Source organism: Podarcis vaucheri, assembly GCF_965113315.1.
Source record: "Podarcis vaucheri genome assembly, chromosome: 17".
NCBI classification, from domain to species: domain Eukaryota; kingdom Metazoa; phylum Chordata; class Lepidosauria; order Squamata; family Lacertidae; genus Podarcis; species Podarcis vaucheri.
The window spans coordinates 4444019-4462600 of NC_138755.1; the positions used below are offsets into that span (position 1 = coordinate 4444019).

Genomic DNA, 18582 nt, shown 5'->3' on the forward strand with positions numbered 1-18582 from the left:
TGATGACATGTGCCCTTTTGCTTTCACATGGCTGTCCAACTGTGTGTGTGTGTGTCCAGGTCTGATTATCAAGCAACACACAATTTAATTGGGGGAAATTCCACATTCAGAATTCTTTCTGCAACTGTTTTAAAGTTATAACCAGTCAGGTGATCTTCTGCATCACATGTGTCTCACCCCCCCCCCCAGCCTATCACTGAAAGCAGGGAACTTTCTTTAACAGATACAGGGGAGTTTCCATAATTTAGGTGCTGAGTACAGCATATTGGATAGATGTCAGTAAAGCTGACACATAGGCAAAATGGTTAGTAAACGTTTTCTGTTGTGGGTAAAATGCTGATATTGTCTCAATTTCTCTTTTTTGTGTGAGAAACACCACTTTTGTTTTGAACCTTGCTGTCCCTGCTCCTTGTGATCAGAGTAGGCAGGACTTCAAGCGTGTTATCAAACCCTATGCTTAGTGCTGACCACATGTCTTCATTTTTCAAAAATTAGCGATGGGGCTGGGGCACTTGATCTGCCCTGTGACCTCACAACACAGGGGATTAACCTTCCTTTACCCTGCACTGAAAATTCATCCCTACACCCGGCACATCTCTTGCTTGCCCCAAGTTTTAAAAATGAAGTGATTGCTGGGGAACCAAAGGTATGCCTGGTGTAGATATATCTTAATTTACCGTGTCACTGAAATAAGGTGTCAGGACAGAATTCTGAACTGCAGTACTGCCTCAAATGCATTTATTTGGTTCAGACATGAAGATGGGTGTTCTTGGCGATATGATGGGAGCATTTGGCTGCCTTTGCACAGTGCCAACCCCATCCCGTGTCAAGATGCCACTATTTAAGCACTCGCCTCCCCGTCCACTGCCATTTCCATCCAGTACAAATCACTGGCTGGGGGCAACCCTGTCTCCTAGGATCCTGCCTTTGGCACTGGGGCACTCTGTCCCATTTCACTGCCTGAGGCAAAGCAGGGAGGTGCCATGTGCCACCCCACACTTGTGGCCGCCATCACCAAAGCCTTGCTTCTCAGAGTTGTGCAGTTGCAGAGTCTGGAGAAAACCCCACAAGATCTCCCAGGGGCCTCCATGCAATTTTGTGGGGCTCTTACAGGAGGGGTGCCAACGTGAATAAAATATTGGAGGGGCCATGTAGAAAGATATGTAGCACAACCAAGAGTAAAAAGGAACCCATGGCGGGAGGTGTGGGGAAGCCAAACCACGTAGAAGGATAATGAAGAATATTGTGAAATGGATGTACCAATTTACTGCAAAAGCATAAATTAAATTAATAAATTAAAAATTGGAGGGGCCCAGGGAAGTCCTGTCTCCATAACTGATCACATGACGCGTTGTGCACACACACTCTTTGAATGGCAATGCTCATCAACTGTGGAGGGCCCGGCCCCCTAAATGTTTTATTGGGGGCCCAAAGACCCCTCAGCCCCTCGGAGTTGGCTCCTATGTCTTGTAGGACTCTTAAGAGAGACCTCGCAGGAAGCCAGAAACCTCTTCTCTGGGGGGAGCAAAGTGGGAGCCGCCCCTTGGCGTCTGCCGCCTGAGGCAGCTGCCCTGTCCGCCTGGTGGGCGCCGGGCCCCGCTTGGCCCCTCTCTCTCCGCTTGCTGGCAGGCTCGCCTTGCTCCCCAGAGCCACTCCTGCGCGCGGGGAAGGAAGGAAGAGAGGCAGGAAGGCAGGAGGCGCGCCCGGCTTCTCCAGCGGGGCCGCCTCGGGACAGCAGGGGGCGCCTGCGGGCCTCGGCGCTGGCCCGCCGCGGGGCTTTGGGAAGGGGCGGGCAGGCTGGGCGCCGCGAGCGGCTCGGAGAAAGGGAGCCGCTCCGGAGTTGGCAGCGGTGCATTGTGGGGAGTGGCCGCCGCCGCCGGGACAAGCCCTGCCGCCGCCGCCGCTGCCGGGAGCGGCTCTGGGTGGCAGCGGCGACCGCCTGCAAGTTCTTCTCGGCGCGGGCTGGCCAGGTAAGGCGCACGGGCGGCGCGCTCGGCAGAGTCTCTCCGCCGGGCTCCGAGGCTGCGCGACAGCCCCTTTCCCTGCTCCCAGTTGCGGCTCGTTGCCTGGCCCGGCGCCCCTCTCCGGGCGCCTTTCTCCGGCTCCCCTTCGCCCCTCCGGGATGCCGCTCCGGGCGGGGACCCTCCTCCTCCCCGCAGCGCCGGGGCGAAACTTGCCTCTCCGTCGCTCCCTCCCTTTCTCCCCGCACTTTCCCATTCCTGTCCCATCGGGGTCCCGATCCCCGCCCCTTCTGCGAGCGGAGGCGCAGCTGGGAAGAGGGAAGCGGCGGCTGGGAGTTGCCGGGGGTTTCGGGCGGCTGGGTGGGCTGCAAAGCCCTTTCTCCAGCGGCGCCCCTTGCGCAAGCGGGCTGCTTTGTGTGCCTGCCTGCCTTGCCCGCCTCCCTGCCCGCCCGCCGGCCCCTGGTTCTTCTGCCCGAATTGTCGCGCTGGGAGATTCCCAGGCCGGGCGGCGAAACAGGTGCTTTGGGCCGGGACTCTTTGGGAGTCGGCGGAGGGTCTGGGCGCGCGCAAGGAGTGGGAGGCGTGGGTGAGGCCATGTGGGGCTTGCATGGGGCAGCAGCCCGGAGATGGGGAGCCGCTCGCCTTTCGGAGAACCAGCTTTGGTTCAGCGTGGCGCGTTTTTGGCGGAGATGTGCAATCGGAAAGGCGGCTTGTTTTCCGTGCCTGGGTGGATTTCCATAGTTTGTTTCTGCTTGCATCACACCTTCTCCGGTAGCTTCAAAGAGGTGACAGGTGGGAAGGGCATCGTTCGCCTCTCCCTAAATGCCAGAGTTAGCAGGGGCTGTTTCCCCGTCCCTGCGAGCACGCCCCATTCATTTGCAAAAAGGCTGCTCGATTTGTGCCAGAGCTCAGCTCTGACCTCTTTTCAGTGCCAAAATATTTAAAGTAAAAGAAGATTGCCAGGCCCTGAGAAGGTGCAGAGCGCGTTTTCCGTACCACTGGGCAACCGCAGAGACACCGCACACATTGGGAATTAGGAGGAAGGGCTGGCAGATCAGAGATTGGTGTTTCCAGGCAGACTTGCGTTTTGTCACCATGTTGCATGTTGTATTTTTAATAGGCAACAAGCGCTGCTCCTTTTTCACATGTCCACATCACAGATAGATATGATGGATTTTCTTTCAGTTTCCCCCATTTAAAAGTTCTGCAGCTGAGCTGGCCAAGAGTTGGGTCACTTAACACCATGATTTCAGGATAGATTAAGAAAGAATGATTGCAGCTTGGAAAGTAACATGCAGCCTGAGATGAGTTGGTGTGCCTTGGGGGTGGGCAGTAGCTCAGTGGCAGAGCACATACTGGCCTGTCAAAGGCCCCAGATTCAATTCTCATCTTCTCCAGGTAGGGCTGCAAAAGACTCCTCTCAGGAACTGAGCAAAGCTGCTCCCCATCAGGGGGACCAGAGACTGGAAACCAGACCATTGGTTGTGCTGACTGGGGCTGATGGGAAATGGAGTCCCACAAGACCTGGAGTCCCACAAGACCCCCACCCCTGGTGTAGACAGTACTGAGCTTGATGGATCAATGGTCTGACTTGGGATAAGGCAGCTGAGCTTCAGTGGTGGTGGGGGGGCCAAGTGTTCTCATTTTGCACAAAGAGGCAATACGGTTGCATGGTTTGCAAGTACAGTAAAGTAAAATTAAACTAGTTGGAATGATGCCTTCACCCCAAAATAAATGGGTCCCCCAGCCTTCCACCTTAACGTGATCCCACCTGTGCTGAAAGCTGATTTCTCTTTGAACCCACTAAATTCCTTTTTATTAAATTAAGCAGATATTTGCATACAGAAATTATAACTCAAAATACTAATAATGATCCATAGCAAGGAAAGGCACACAAACGATATGTATCTATGTATAATTATTAGTATTTTAAGTTATAATTTCTGAGTGTGTTTGCCACCAACTCCACCTCACCCCTCAAAAACCTAAAAGAATACTCCTAAGGATATAGAACAAGGAAAGGCAAGTGGTAGGCTAGCTATCAGCAAACTGGGAAAAAGGACCACGCCCCCCACCATTTGCTGAATTTATGGAGCAGGCTTGCTAGCAGTCCCATGCTGACTTGTTTTCTCCCCTCACACAGAGGTGGGATTCTGTCTCCTCCTTGTGATTTGAAGCTAGGACAGCCAAATGGATATGTTAAATGTGAAACTCTCTTTTTTTCTGACGCTGGGGTTACAAAGGAGTGAGGGGAGGAATGCTTAAAGAAACCAGATGTGAAGGTGTTAGTCTTCAGGGGAAGGTTTGCAGGGCAAGCTGCCACGTGTAGGTGAGGGTGGGAGTCTGTCTCTCTCCTGCCTCCCCCCTTTGCTGTCGACTGCAGGGCAAGTCCCAGCAGCCCTGACTGCTGCCAGTCACACAGTTATTAAACTCACAATGGGTGTTTCTTGGTTTGTCTCATCTTTCTAAAGTGGCGTGTATTTATCGGGGTGAGGCAGAAGGTGGGGAAAGACCACCTTCCTCCCCAGAGACTTCAGCCAGTGCACAGTTAAGCAGTGGCCCGTGGGTTGGGTTGGGGAGAGGAATGGATTTGCCAAGAACTCAGCATCACATGATTCTAATCCTGTCGTTGTCTGTCTCTTCCCCCTCCTCCCCTCGCACAGCAGGGGGTGGGGGAAGGATTAGTGCCGGTCTTCCTTTAATGGGACGGTTTACCATAGACTGGCAAATAGTGCTTAATGTTTGCCTGGATTATATAACAAACATAGTGATTATCCTCCCCTTGTTTTCCTTCTCCTTTATAATGTGTAATACTTGGGAATGTGGGGGGAACTGGGATGGCTGTGGTCAAGTCTGGGATCCCCTCCTAGACCCCAGCTACGGGCCCCTCTCTCCCCACCCACCCCACCGGCCGGGGTGTGGGTGTGTGGGTGTGTAGACGCTTCTCGGTCCTCACCCATATACCTGCCACACATGCTGACACTTGCTGCACAGGCACTTTGGCTGTGGTGGTTTTTAGATCCTTTTCTCCAGCGGAGGGGGGCTGCTGTGGTTCCCAGCCCCACTTGCTGCTGCTGCTGCTGCTGCTGCGTGAGGGATTACTGAGGCCGCCCACGGTTTGCTCTTGTGGGCACCAGCACCAGCAATGCGTGTTGCCCAGCGTAGGAACCTGTGCGAAAGGCAGCAGTGCCAGGCACTTCCCAGGAGGAGGAAGAACCTGCTTTCCCGCTGGAACAGGTGTGCGCAGGGAGCCTGAGGCCGCGTAAGGAAGAAATCCACAGGGGACGGTACCTCCGATGGCCCTGGGCAGGGTGGTGGTCGATTGTGAGTGGTGTGTTTGTGTGTGTGAAGGTGCCTGTTGCTGGAAAATAACAAGTGCATAGATATGCTGAGGTCTGTCTGAGGGGACATGATGTGCTGCCGTGCTTGGTAGGGCAATGCTAGTGAGACGGGTGTGCATCTGAAGCCTCAGCGTTGAGGAAACGAAGAGAGGTTCATGACGAGGTCCCAGCCCCCCCCCTTGGCTGTGGTCCATTCACGTCTGCCCCACATTTTCTCCTCTTGTCTTTTTCCCCTTCACGCTCTGACTTGCTTTGACGCCCTCTTTCAGCCTTCCGCGCGCTTTGCTGCCCCAGAGCTTGTTACCCTGGGAGGCACTCAAAAGCCCCATTGATTTCCTCCCACGCCACTGTCTGTGTCCATAGGAGTCTTGCCCGCCATGCCTGCGCATAAGTGTGTGGCTGGTTATACACCATGCATTTAAAGCACACACCTCCCCCAGATAATCCTGGGAACTGTAGTTTGTTAAGGATACTAGGAATTGTAGTTCTGAGATGGGCAAGTTACACCTCCCAGGATTGCTCAGGTAGGATGTGCTTTAAATGCACGGTGTGCATGCAGGCGGTGGGGGGGGGGTTGGCACAGAGGGAGAGATGTCAGGTTATTGTACCTGCAATTTCCCCCTCCTTTCCCCACTTTTCTGGTGGGCTTTGGCACTTGTAGGGTTAAACACGCTGGTTCTGAACTCCCTGCGCCAGAGTCTCTCATTATTCCCTGGACTGTTATCAGGGGTGGCTCTGTTCCTGCCCCCCTACCCCGAGCCAGACAAAGGGGGCATTCAGCAGCCCCTGGACTGGCATGGCTCTCCCCACGCCTGCTTCCCGCTGTGGGGGCGGCTGCGCTGGGCGCTCGCCAGGGAACTGCAGCTTCTTGCTGACCCCGACACCTTCTCAGCCGAGGCCTCTGCTGACTCCAGGGCGCCACAGGAGGTGGCATTGTGGGGAGTGGCAAAAGCACCAAGGGTGGGGCGGGCCTGAGCCCAGAGCAAGAGTGTGTTGTGTTGCCCCAAACCAAACTCTGCAGGGGAACGGAATAACCAGGACCCATTGTGACAGGGCCTAGGTACCTGGGGAAGGCCTAGTGGAAGCAACACACTCCTGACACCTTGGCTGTTTGTACTTTGTGTACACTTTTTCTCTCTCTCTCTTGTTCCCTGTCCTTCCCCTTCTGCTGCTTCTCCCCACCCACCCCCTGCTGGCCGTAACCTTAATCTTGCATCCACTCCCTAGTGGGGAATGTCCTGCCCCTCCCCGCTCAGGCCAAATGTCCCCGATTCTGCAGCTCCAGCTGGAGCCGGCAAAGGGGGATCGATCGATGATTCAATGAGGCTCTAATGGAATTGCTATTATGCTATAGCATGGTGGGGGCACAATAATTGCTTGGGAAAGCCAGGGGAGGGGTGCTGCTTTGAGAGATTGAGGCTGAAATGGGCTGGACCTGACTGAGCTGGATTCTAAGCTCATAGCACCAAAACTACACATTAAGGCTTCTGCCAGGTGCCTCATGGTGGCAGCTGCCTCCAGCAGCAGATTTTGGGCAGGAGAATGGGAGACAGGCAAAGTCCTGATCTGTGGGACTCAATCCCCCTTGAGAAGTTTTGCACCAGCTCTGCTGAAATGAACAACTTTGGTCAGTCTTGTGTGCAGGAGACCTTCCCAGTTGATTAGGCCCCCCATGTTAATAAGGGGGTGTTAACTGACTTCTTCTCCCACCTCCTTCCTCAGGTATTAGGAAGCCCTGTAGCAAAATGATCAGAAAGGTTTGGGAATGAGTTTATCAGACAATATTCCTTGACTGGTTTTGCCTTTCTTAAGCTTTTTGTTTAAATGGTTTGGGTCAGCCTTGTGCTGCTTTATGACCTGTCCCCACCCCAAAATTAAAAAGAGCCCCCTCAGGTCCCAGCAAACCAGGCACAGCCATCCCCCTCTCCCTTCCCCTTCCAATTAATCAATAACTCCATGCAAACAAATCACAAGGGATTCCTCTGTTCCCCACCCAAGGGCCAGACACAAGCCCGACCTGTCCGTCTCTTGCAATCTCAGGACCACCCCCCCCAGCCTGCAATAGCTGCCTTCTCCTGTCTCTGGCAATGCCCTTCATTTTGCACCCACAGCCCCTCTCCCCTCCGCCCTGTTTCATTCTCTCTGGGGTGCCAGTGCTATGTGTATAAGTTGTGAGAGCTCTGTTTCTATGGGATAATGGGCCCCTTTAGCCCCCGTGTGGCTCTGTGATGGCACAGCCGAGATGGGAACAGTGGGGGCTTTGATTGGGGAAGGTTATCACAGCAGCCATTGATGCAGCCTTGAATTGCCATCTAACCTCTCCCCCTCTCCGTCCCCCAGCACCCATGTCAACTCACCCGCTGTCTTATCTCATTCTTCTACCCATAGGGATGCCTGCTGAGTCCTCCTGCTCGACGCCACCATGTGGGAGCTGAAATGCCCCCAGCGCAGCCAAACGGTAAGCCTTGGAAGTGTAGGAAGGGGAAATTGCAGAGGAGGAAAATGGGATTTAACAGGGGAGGCACAACTGTGCTGGAGTATCATAGTTCCTGGGCAGAGTGGATGTGCATGTGTGCGCATGTCATGAGCTGAAGCAAGTGCTGGAAAACCTTAGTTTGGTGTGTGACACATTTCTGATACTACCCTGTGATATGCTTTGATGACAGACTTGGGTTGCTATTCCGTGCTAAGAAACGTGGACCAGGATTCCTGAAAGTGTGTGTGTGTGTGGTTCCTTTTGTCTCCTTTGCAGCCCCACCCCTGTGCCATTGTCTGCCTGTGTGTCTCTCTCTCACCTTCCCCAGGGATTTTGTGTGTGTGTTGGTGGTGGTGTTGCTACATGCGCTGCCTCTGCTCCCTTCCAGCTGTTGCCAGGAGGGAAGGGGTGGGGGTTACTGTAAGCTCTCGTCTCTGTGCTTCCTGCCTGCCCACCCCCACCTGAGACTGGGCGTAGGGGGAGATGGAGGGATGAGACAGAAGGTTTGGTTTCCAGCCAGGATGTTGAATATCTAGGTTCTGCACCCTCCCCTCCTCCAGCAGGCAGATGGGCCCATGTGCTGGGCAATGAGATAATATGGAAGGGTGGTGTTTGTGTGTGCTTTGCTGGGTTGGGAATTCCACTGGAGAGGAGAGATTGGGACAAAGCACCTTCACATCTGTGTGTTTAGGCAACAGCTGGGTCAGGGGAATTGGAGCAGAGCAGAAGGGGGAGAGGTCCAACCCCCCCTTAGGTGCCATCTTCCTGATGGCATCTGTCTGGGGCCTGCGAGGGGGTGTGGGTGTGAAGAGGAGGCTATGCAGTTTCCTTGTTTTGAATTACATTCTTTGCACACTCGTTTGCTTCCTGTGCTAACATGCAGATTGGCTTGCCAGTTCACACTCTTCTTCACTGGCGCTCTCTTTTTCCTGCCTTGGCTCCAAACTGAGATTGCTAAACCTGTAGAATATTCCACTCGTCTCCCCATCAGTGCATTATTGCTTTTTAAAAAACAAACAAACAAACAAACAAACAAACCACAACAACAACCTATTAATTAAAAAGTAGTCCCATTTCTCTCTCTCCTCTTCCTGCACTTGTGAGCATGCATTGTGCCTTGAGTGTCTTGAATGTTTTTGTAGGCATTGCCTTTGCAGGCCATTTAAAGAATGGCAAATACAAGCAAAGGCCAGAGTGAGGGCTGGGCAGTGTTGAAGCCGAGAGCATCCTTGCGCTGTTCATGCCCCCATTGGCCACTGTCTCCCGCCTGTGTTGCTGTCTGAGCTGTGACCTCGCTTGAGGGAGGGGATTAATTCCGATGGGATGTGGCTTAATCGCCTTCCCTGGGCTGCTAAATCCTAGTTGGTGTTGGAAAGGAGGAGGAGGACACTCATTTCCAAGGTGAAAGCGGACTGGATCCCCCCCCCACTCCTTCCACTTCCTCTTGGGGGTAATTTGAGCGGCTTCTTGCAGCACCACGTGGGGAGACAAATGAAGGCAGGACTTGGTCTCTGAATGATGCGCTCAACTCTTTAAAGTATTGGCCTTCGGGAGGGGAGGGAGAATTCGGGCTGCTTCAGGCAGCAAAATGTTTTGGGTCTGAAAGGGCAAAGTGTGGGATCCTGGGCTCACTGTGGGAAGGAGGAACTGGAGTCCCCATTCTGCAGCATCCATTGTGGTGGGCAGAGCGGGGGAGAGGACTGATGTGTGGAACTGAGCACCAGATACGGAAAAGGGGCACTGAAACTGGACGTTGAGAAGCATCCTAAGTCAGGGAGGTAGAAGACGTGTGCCAGGACTCCTGGGCAGGGGCGTAGGAAAGGGGGTGGGGTGGGGGGCGGGCCGCCCCAGGTGCCATCATGGGGGTGGGGAGTGACAACTTATCAAGGAACAATTACTGCCCTACCAGGGTGGTTCATAAAAAAACTTTTTTTAAAAAATGCCTGCTGCAGACGTCTGATCCTACTACACTAGGGATTATATAGCTACATATGAAATTTCATGCATACCACGAAAACATCTGTTTACTTGGCCGTTTCCTATGTCATGAAGGCTGAAATTTCAACAAAGCACATGCCTTTGCTAGATTCTTTTTGGGCATCTACTAAAAGCATTCTTCTTTAGGCAAGCATAACTAGATGCTTAGGAAGTTGAAGTAATTTTAACCTTAATATTTTAGCTTTTGTATGTTTTAAAGTAGGATTGTTAATTTTTCTTGATTTTACTGCTGTGGTGTTTTTTGTTTCGGTAAACCACTTTGCAGGTTTTAAAAAATAAATTTTATTAAATAAATAAACAATAAATATAAATAAAATAACACAAGCCAAAACACAGTCCATCCTGTAGATTTAAGCATCTGTCCATAGTCGCCTACTTGTTATCAGAGGCTCAGAATCCACATTCCTTTGTAAGAAAATATGAAATAACGTAAAAGCATTTTTGCAGGCAAAAAAAGAAGAAGAAGAAGAATCAATGTGGGGAGGGGGGAGTGAGTGACAAGAAATTTCTGCACCAGGTACCACCTGACCTTCCTACGCCTCTGCTCCTGGGTTCTTGGTGCTACCTTAAAAGTGTGGTGCACAGAGGACGCAAGATTGCACCTCTTTACTACAGACCAGTCTAGACAGTCCCTATCTTGTATTCACAAATGGTGATCAGGATTCCAACTTCGCTTGTAAGTGTATAATTGGTGGAGTGGAAAGAGATCTTCTTTTGCCTCCTCATTAACCCACCCTGACAAGAGAAACCAGACAAAACATCATCAAATTGGCATTGCATCTCTCTGTTTTGCACAAGTTAGTCTGGTTTTACTAGCCCTGGGGAACAGTGAGGAGAGAGTGTCTGCCCAGACTTTTTGCCGAATGTTGATGGTGCATTTCACTTCTCAGTGTCAAAATCCAGCAGCGGAGCCTTGATCAGCAGCTCCTCTTGGAATGTGGTACAGATCCTATCCAGGGGAAAAGATCTGGTGCAGAAACCAGACTATGTCTCCAGCATGGTGATTCCCACATGACATGCTATGCCACAGTTCTGTGCTGCATGAGAGCGGCTAATAAGTCACGAGACTTATTTGAATAAGTTAATTAAATGTCTCTTTTGAGCCTGGAGTTTCCACACGAAAGAGGCTGCCTGCTGTGTCTCTGAGTGCTAATCATGCCTTCTCTTTCTCCTTCTGTCCAGGATTTGGCCATGTTCCTAGGCCACTTGCTGCTGCCCTCGGTGGTTGCCCTGACACTCCTCCTGCCGTCCTACCCAGCTGCTCGGCCCCCTTCCTACCCATCCTTCTTGGTCCCCAATACGACTTTCAACCACCTGGCCCGAGCCCGGGACACAGGGGCACTGTATGTGGGTGCTGTCAATGCCTTGTACCAGCTGAGCCCCGAGCTGAGGCTGGCAGGGCGTGTGAGAACGGGGCCCGCGCAAGACAGCCCCGAGTGTCTTCCTTTCCGCGACGCACGCGACTGCCCCCAGGCCCGGCTGACGGACAACTCCAACAAGCTGCTGTTGGCCAATGAGCGGGCCGGGGAGCTGGTGGTCTGTGGGCAGCTCTTCCAGGGAGTGTGCGAGAAGAGAGCCCTAGCGGACATCAACAAAGTGCTATACCGTCCTGAGGATCCCGGTGACAACCAGTTTGTGGCAGCTAATGAGCCGCGGGTTTCGACCGTGGGCTTGGTGGGGCAACACGATGGCCGTGACCTGCTCTTTGTGGGTCGTGGGCTAACCGCAAAGCTCTCCGGGGGCATCCCACCATTCACGATCCGGCAGCTGGAAGGACCCCAGGCATTCTCCAACGAAGGGATGGGCAAGCTGGTGGTGGGGGACTTCTCGGACTACAACAACAGCTACGTGGCAGCCTTTGCCTCTGGGGGCTACATCTACTTCCTGTTCTCTCGGCGTGGAGCAAAGGCACAAATGGAGTATCGCCCCTACCTATCGCGGAGCTGCGTGGACGACACTAACCTCTACTCCTACGTCGAGCTGCCCCTCGAGTGCCGGGACGCAAAAGGGCATGTTTACAATCTGGCTCAGGCTGGGCACTTGGCATCCGGCTTCCCTGGGGACGAGGCAACCCTCTTTGTCGTTTCAGCCGCTGGGCAGGGCTCCACTTCCTCCCCGACAGCGCAGACAGCTTTGTGCTCCTACAGCTTGGGCGAAGTGAACGCAGCCATGGAGCAGACACGGCGGCTGTGTTACACTTCGGCTGGAATGGGTGCCACAAATGAGCAGGAGGCCACCATTGAATATGGGGTGACCTCACGCTGCAATTATTTGCCTAAGGTGAGAGAGAGGATGGAAGTGATTGCCTTCTCTCCATAGGGGGAGAGGCAGGGGCAGTGGAAAGGCTTCCCTAATCCAGAGGGGGCTGCATTCCAACCTTTCTGTTGATTTCCAGGAGTCGCCAGAGTCTTACCCTTGTGGGGATGAGCACACACCTAGTCCCATTGCTAGCCGGAAGCCACTGGTGGCCGAGGCTCTTCTAACTACCATGCCAAGACTGACAGCCGTGGCGGCCATGATAGAAGCAGGTCATACCATCGCCTTCCTTGGAGATGGTGTTGGGCAGCTGCATAAGGTAATGGGCAACGCAGTGACAATAATCCGAGCTGTGTGCTGTATTCCTGCTGTGCTTCCACCCAGGTGTGCACCTGCTAAATGGGTGTTTGTGTTACTGTTCCCCCCCTTATATATTTGTTTAAATTTATTTAGCCCATATTTCTGCATAGGTGGTTTTGTTTTTATTTTGGGTTCATCCTGTGTGTGGCAGGATCCGTAGGATGATTTGGAGTGGAGAAGCAGCAGCAGTGGGGAGCAAGAGTGCCTGCAGCTGCTTCTGTGCTCCAGATCACTGCTTCCCAAAGCTGTTTTTCAAGGAAAATTAAAAAGGGAACTTGTGTGCTTGTGTTCACATGTTTTCATTCATGTTTGACTTATTGGTCACTCACTTCAATGTAGGCCTTATGCAATCGGCCCTTTGGTCTGTCTGGATCCATGTTCTCTACATTGACTGGCCTTGATCTTGAGGAGTTCAGGCAAGGTTGTCTCCCAGCCCCAGCTGGAGATGCTGAGGATTGAATCTGCATGCAAAGCAGTTGCTGTACTACTGACTTATGTCCCTAAGTCTGTAAGCGAATCAAGAGTTAGACCCAAAACCATGTGTGACTTTTGATCTTACTTTACCTTCTTCAATATCCTATAAGGGGGAGGTATAGGGGGAAGGCAACTCCATACCAGAAGTAGATACATTTCCGCAGTTTGGAGTTTTCAGACCTCTAATTATGCATGTGATCCACGTGTGTGCAGAGCTTGGTATAATTTCTACAAGGTCTGAACCGCTTTTGCTCCAAAGCGCTCCGAGTTTGAGACTCTGAATAAGTTAGCATCTATGTGTCTTAGTCCCGCAGTATAATTTATTTGCGTAGGCTTGGGAGATACCTGCTACATGTGTGAGATAAAAAGTGGAACTTCTCGTCCTGTTTGCAAGCCGTAAAATTTGGTATTGGTCACTAATTCAACATCCTGAGAATCTCCTCCTCTCTCCCTCTCTTCAGAGCAGGTCTCTAGCTATATTGGTGCAGAAATAATTGTTTAAGTAGGTGGTTGATGCCTAGTGATGCTTCTGAAACCAGAGAGGAGACAAAACTAGTGTAAGGATTGGTCACTGCTCTTCCCCATGAGTAATAGAAGCAAATTGTAAACCTGTACAGGCAAATGAAGCGCATGCAGATCGGCTTAAGTTTTATAATTCCTTTCAGATTATGGAGTATATCTGTTTGGAGTGCAGAATTAGTTCACCCTGGAGCAGAAATTTAGCTTTTAAAAAATGCAAGGTGTGTCTGGCATATTTCCTTCTCCTCCTGAGTCTGAGATTCCATTTTCCCACAAATTAAAGACCAAAAGAGTATTCTACAGAGAGGGCTGATTTGGCACATCCTGCCTCTAGGGGTAGGACTGGGTTTGATTTTGATTTTTAATTGCATGTTTCAAGCCATTTAAAATTGCATGTTTCATGTGTGCATCGCCAGCACCTGCTGCCAAGCAGGCTGTCCCTCCCTCCCTCTTAGTCTATACCTGAGACCTACTACACTGCACAGAGTGAAGGCTGTTGTGGTGCTTATGCTGGAAGCATATTGTAAATTTTCTTGCATCGGGATGATTGCTGCTTCTCTTTTGCCATATGACAAGGAAGAGCTAAGTGTGGAGGATTTTTAAAAATTAAACTAAGTGTATAATAAGCAGTTTTTCCAAATGCGTCACAGAGCAGGAAGCCCCATAAAAATTCTCCTCTCACTAAGAAGGAAAGTGATAGGAGATCCTTTTGTAGCATAAAGTACTTACTGCAACTCTTTCAGCTCTGGAAAAATTGCTCTTGATTCCTGGAACTGAGTTGAGGAGAATCTGGAGACTTAAGAAGGCTTGTCGGCCTTTTAGAGTTTTTGCTGTCTATGGCTTTGCCATACTGTATTCTGTCATGTGGTTTCCCCTTTGGACTGGCCACTTACTAAATAATGTTTAGTTGACTGATCTGCCTTTTAACCAATTTTCTGATTTCAACTATTACCTAAGTTTGTAGGCCCTCCCCCCCAGTATAAGCGTATTGGGGGGCAGCATAATGAAGGGAATGTTAGACAGAACATTACACTTTAGTAAACAAAGGCAGCCATTTATTCCTCCTTGCTCTGCTCTTTTCTCAGGGAAAACCCACTGTTAGCTCTAAATCAGAACAAATGTCAGTCCAGATTCTGGAGGAAACCCACATTGCTGTTTGTTCTGATTGAACACTGAAGAAGAAGTGAGGACAAACCCTTTCAGTAACAGTCCAGGACCAGCATAACCTAAAAACATGAGCATGCTTTACTCTCAGCCCCGTTGTTCTAATATTGCTGATTTAACTAATTAATTAACTGTGGTTACTAATTCTGCTCACTATAAGGGCCTAGGGCAGTGATTGATCCATTCTTCATACCAGTTGAGGCTTGTAGTCCAAGGTTCCCAACCTCTTCCTCTCTAGTAGAACCTCTCTGCGTATCTCAACACACGCACACACATGTGCCTTCAACCTAGAATCAGTGGTGCCCAGTGGGTTAGTGTTTTCCATCCAGGTGAGAAACTGCATCAGTAACATGGGTTAGTTTTCCCACATAGTTCCTCAGGAGCTGCAGCCTTGCACTGCAGTTTATTCAGGTTTAGGCTAGCGTGCATAACTTTGCACTGCCCAGGGACAGACTTTGGCAGAATTGAGTATCCTGAAAACCTCAACTTTCATTTGTTAAAGCAGGTTTCTAGGGTGGAGCAGACCTGTATCTTAGGGGCAGACCTCCCTGCATTTTGGGGGCTCAATCCTCTGTCGCACTTGGGTGGCAAATGCTAGGAAAGTCTTCTGACCTGAGGCCCTGACCGTTAGAATAGCCACTACTAGATGGACCAATAAATAAGACAGCAGCAGCATGTGTTCAGCTGTGGAAGTAGCCATCCACATCGTTACAAATTTATCTGGTGAAGGTCTCCAAAGCCAGCCTGGCGCCGAGTAGGATTTCCAGAATCCTGTCAGTCATGCTTTGCCCTCCCTGCCCTGCCCTGTGGAGTGGTTTCACACTGTTCTTTTTCTGTACAAAGGTTGGGTCCTGTGAAAACTCATGGCTGGGAGAAGAGAGTTGGCCTGTGTGCTAAGCAGCAAGGGAGCAGTCCTTCTTGTCGTACCAAGGGTCCGGGGTGGGTGTGTTCGCCATATCCATTTCCCCAGTAAAGAGTCAGCCATTGGCTACTCTCCACCACCCTGCCCTAGCTGGTCTGGGGCGTAGCACCCACACAACTTTCACTATTGCTGGGCATATTCTCCAGGAACATGAGGGTCCCACACATGAGCAGCCTGCTGCCAGTTTGGGGTGAGGATGATGCCAAGGGGTACTGGGTGCTTCCTCCACCCCAATATTTCCTGCTGTCCCATTTGTTCCTCCAGCTTTCATTCACGCTATTTCATGGTCCCATGTAGTTCTTGCTCCTCTGTCACCCCTTTGTTCTCCCATATAAGTTTTTCTGGAGTAGTTTAGGGTTGAAGTTGAAGTGTGTGGGAGGGAAAGGGATATGTGCAAGGGTGGTCTCTGTCTTTGAGTAGAGACCCTCTCCTACTCTCTGCTACCTGCTATGTAGGCTCCCAGGACATCTGCCCCAGGCACTCTGCTTGACTACCAAGCACGGATACAGCGCAGGTTGCCTTCTTTCCAGAAGAGATCCCCAAGGCTCGTGGCTGGGCCCTCTTCTCTTTATCTCTTTCTCTTTTGCCTGTTAGCTCAGAAGATGAAAAGCAGAGGTGTCTATCTCTGCCTTTTGTTGGGTTTCAGCCTCTCTGATTATCTTGTTGCTATTTGTCACTGTGTGTTTTCTAATTTTGTTAAAATTAATTGCTTGAAGCTCAGGGGTTGTGCTGTAGTTTTTTCCTTTTTTATTTACTCTGGGTAGTGCTTCTGTGCTTTAACTTGGGAGTAGGGAACCTGGGGCCCTCCAGATATTGCTGCGCTACAACTCCCACCATCTTGGACCATTGGAAGGCTGTCCAGCAACATTGGGCGGGGGGCACAGGTTCTCCTCCCCACTCTTTTCACTTTTTTCTTCTTTTGTTGGAGCCACTGCAAATACTTTGATGAGAAACTTTCTCATCAGTATCCCTCTCGGAAGCTTGAGCTGCAGGAGAAGGTAGTGGCAAGGGATTGTTGCTACGGTTGTTCCATGGTTCTCAGGTGCTAAAGCAGAGCTTTCCAAACTTTTCATGTCAGTGACACACTTTTTAGACATGCATCATTTCACGACACAGTAATACAGTTTTGCTAGAAAACTGGAGGTTAAACTAACCCCTTTCCAGCCCCGGGTGGAGTGTGGGAACGTTTGTGTGACACCCTTACACACTGCAGCCGACACACTAACGTGTCGCAACACACAGTTTGGAAAGCTCTGCACTAAAGGCTCTTCCAGACGTCCTTTTTGTAGTGCATTCATGTCAGTTTGTGCTTGTGCTGCTATCGGGGCAATTATGCATGATCCTGCTGTCAATACTGTTTGCGCTGGTAAAAGTTTCAGCTTCCTGCTGAAATCCTGTAACTCATCCCACAAATGTTTCAGAGTTTTCTCCCAATGTAATTGTGCTGCGGAGTAAGAGTGCCTTTCTAGATGGCAATAATGTGATAAAACTGAGGGGGCATGACTGAACAACTAATAAAGCAGGATGGTATGTGGATGGTCCAGTACAGGTATCTTTATCTTATGTGAGGGTCGGGTTCTGGGGTCCATGTGTAAATGTAAAATTGCAGGATGCCAGGGAGCCATTGTCCCCCTGCAGGGTGGAGGGCTGCTTCCTGGGCTCTGGGAAGGGCAGTTGCCAGCGCCCTCCTGTGACCTTCTCAGAAGTCTTGGTTATCAGGCTTTCGGTTGATTCCCTTGAGGGGAATCTAGGCTGCTGCCGGGGCCCTCACACTGCCTTCCCAAAGTTTGGTAAGCAAGGAAAACCTGAGTTGGGGAAAAACAAATAAATGGAAGGTGGGGAATGGTGGGCTTACCCTGCTCTCCATTTATTTACTTATTTTTCCTCTACCTGTGAAAAACTGAAATCATGTAAGTGAAAGCAGAGTACAGTGCTTGTTACCTGCACACGATCCGTCACTAATGCACTGTTCTGCATGTTGAGGAATAGACCCACCAAATATCTGAAGGGACCCTAAAAATGTGTCCGGAGTCTTTTTCTGTTGTGAACCACCCTGGGATATTTGAATGAAGGGTGGTGTACAAATTTACTAAATCTTCTTCTTCTTCTTCTTCTTCTTCTTCTTCTTCTTCTTCTTTCTTAAAGGATCTCCTTTTTTTCGTTGCAATGAACCAATGAGGTACAGTTAGCTGAGAGACCATAGTAACAGAGCCAAGGTTACCCAGTGAACTTCATAGCTGACAGGGAATTTGAACCCAGGTCTCCCCATCACTCACTACACCACACTGGCTGTCCAGGGTAGCATGATGTCAGCCAAGACCCTCCCAGACAAGATCTCTCCCACTTGGGGGCAGAGAGAGGTTTCTGGCAGGCAGAGTGTTTGGATGGCTACCCAAGTTTCTCCAAAGTCTGGACTTGTGCTTCTTAATAGTGCTACCCTTTGTTTTCTCTCCCTCTGCCCACAACAACCACATTTGTCTGTTCTCTTACACTTTCTTGGCTTGATGACTAATCCTCATCTCTCTGTTTTGCCTTTTTCTGGTTTCATCCTCTCTCCCCCCTTCCTTCCCCTTATTCTCAGTTCTGGCGCCCCTTCTTCTCCCCACCCCTCACCCTTTCTCATTATCTGTTTTGCCCTTGTTTCTCCTTTTTTACATCCCCCTCTTCACCGGCTTCTGTTTCCTCAGTGGATCAGTTTGAATGTGGCATTCAGTTTTTTCTTTTTTAAAAAAGCTTGGCTCTTTCTTATCTACCTTCCCTCTCCTTATTTGTCCCTTAATTGTCTTTGCTCTACAGATCTGGGCTACTTGTTTTTACTTCATGCTGGTGTCCTTTTCTCCCTCTTTCCAGCCCCTTTTTTCTGGAACTCCCTGTGCCCCCCTCCTTGCAAGTGTCTGAAAACTGATCTCCTCGGCTGAGCCTTTAATCCAGCCTTGCAAATAAGCCCATAAAAATTACTAGCCTGCCGAGGGGCTGGCAGATGAGGGATGGAGAACTCTGTTCTCTTCAGCAGCTTGCTGCATTTCTAGGCTTGGTGTGCTGGGAAGGGCAGCCCCCTTATTGCTGCAATGTGCAGAGGAGAGAAGGAGCTCTCCATCGCCTCCTCTGCCA

The 18582-nt window shown here is 50.7% G+C and overlaps 1 protein-coding gene across 1 annotated transcript in view; it reads left to right on the top strand.

Moving 5' to 3' along the window:
• Positions 1–1890: 1890 nt before the first annotated feature.
• PLXNB3 (plexin B3) overlaps positions 1891–18582 on the top strand; it is a 56383-nt gene continuing 39691 nt past the window's right edge. The window contains exons 1-4 of the mRNA XM_082204411.1: positions 1891–1970; positions 7691–7760; positions 10959–12056; positions 12172–12351. Coding sequence (XP_082060537.1) covers positions 7725–7760; positions 10959–12056; positions 12172–12351 — 1314 coding nt within the window. The 5' untranslated portion in view covers positions 1891–1970; positions 7691–7724. The remainder of the gene's footprint in view (positions 1971–7690; positions 7761–10958; positions 12057–12171; positions 12352–18582) is intronic.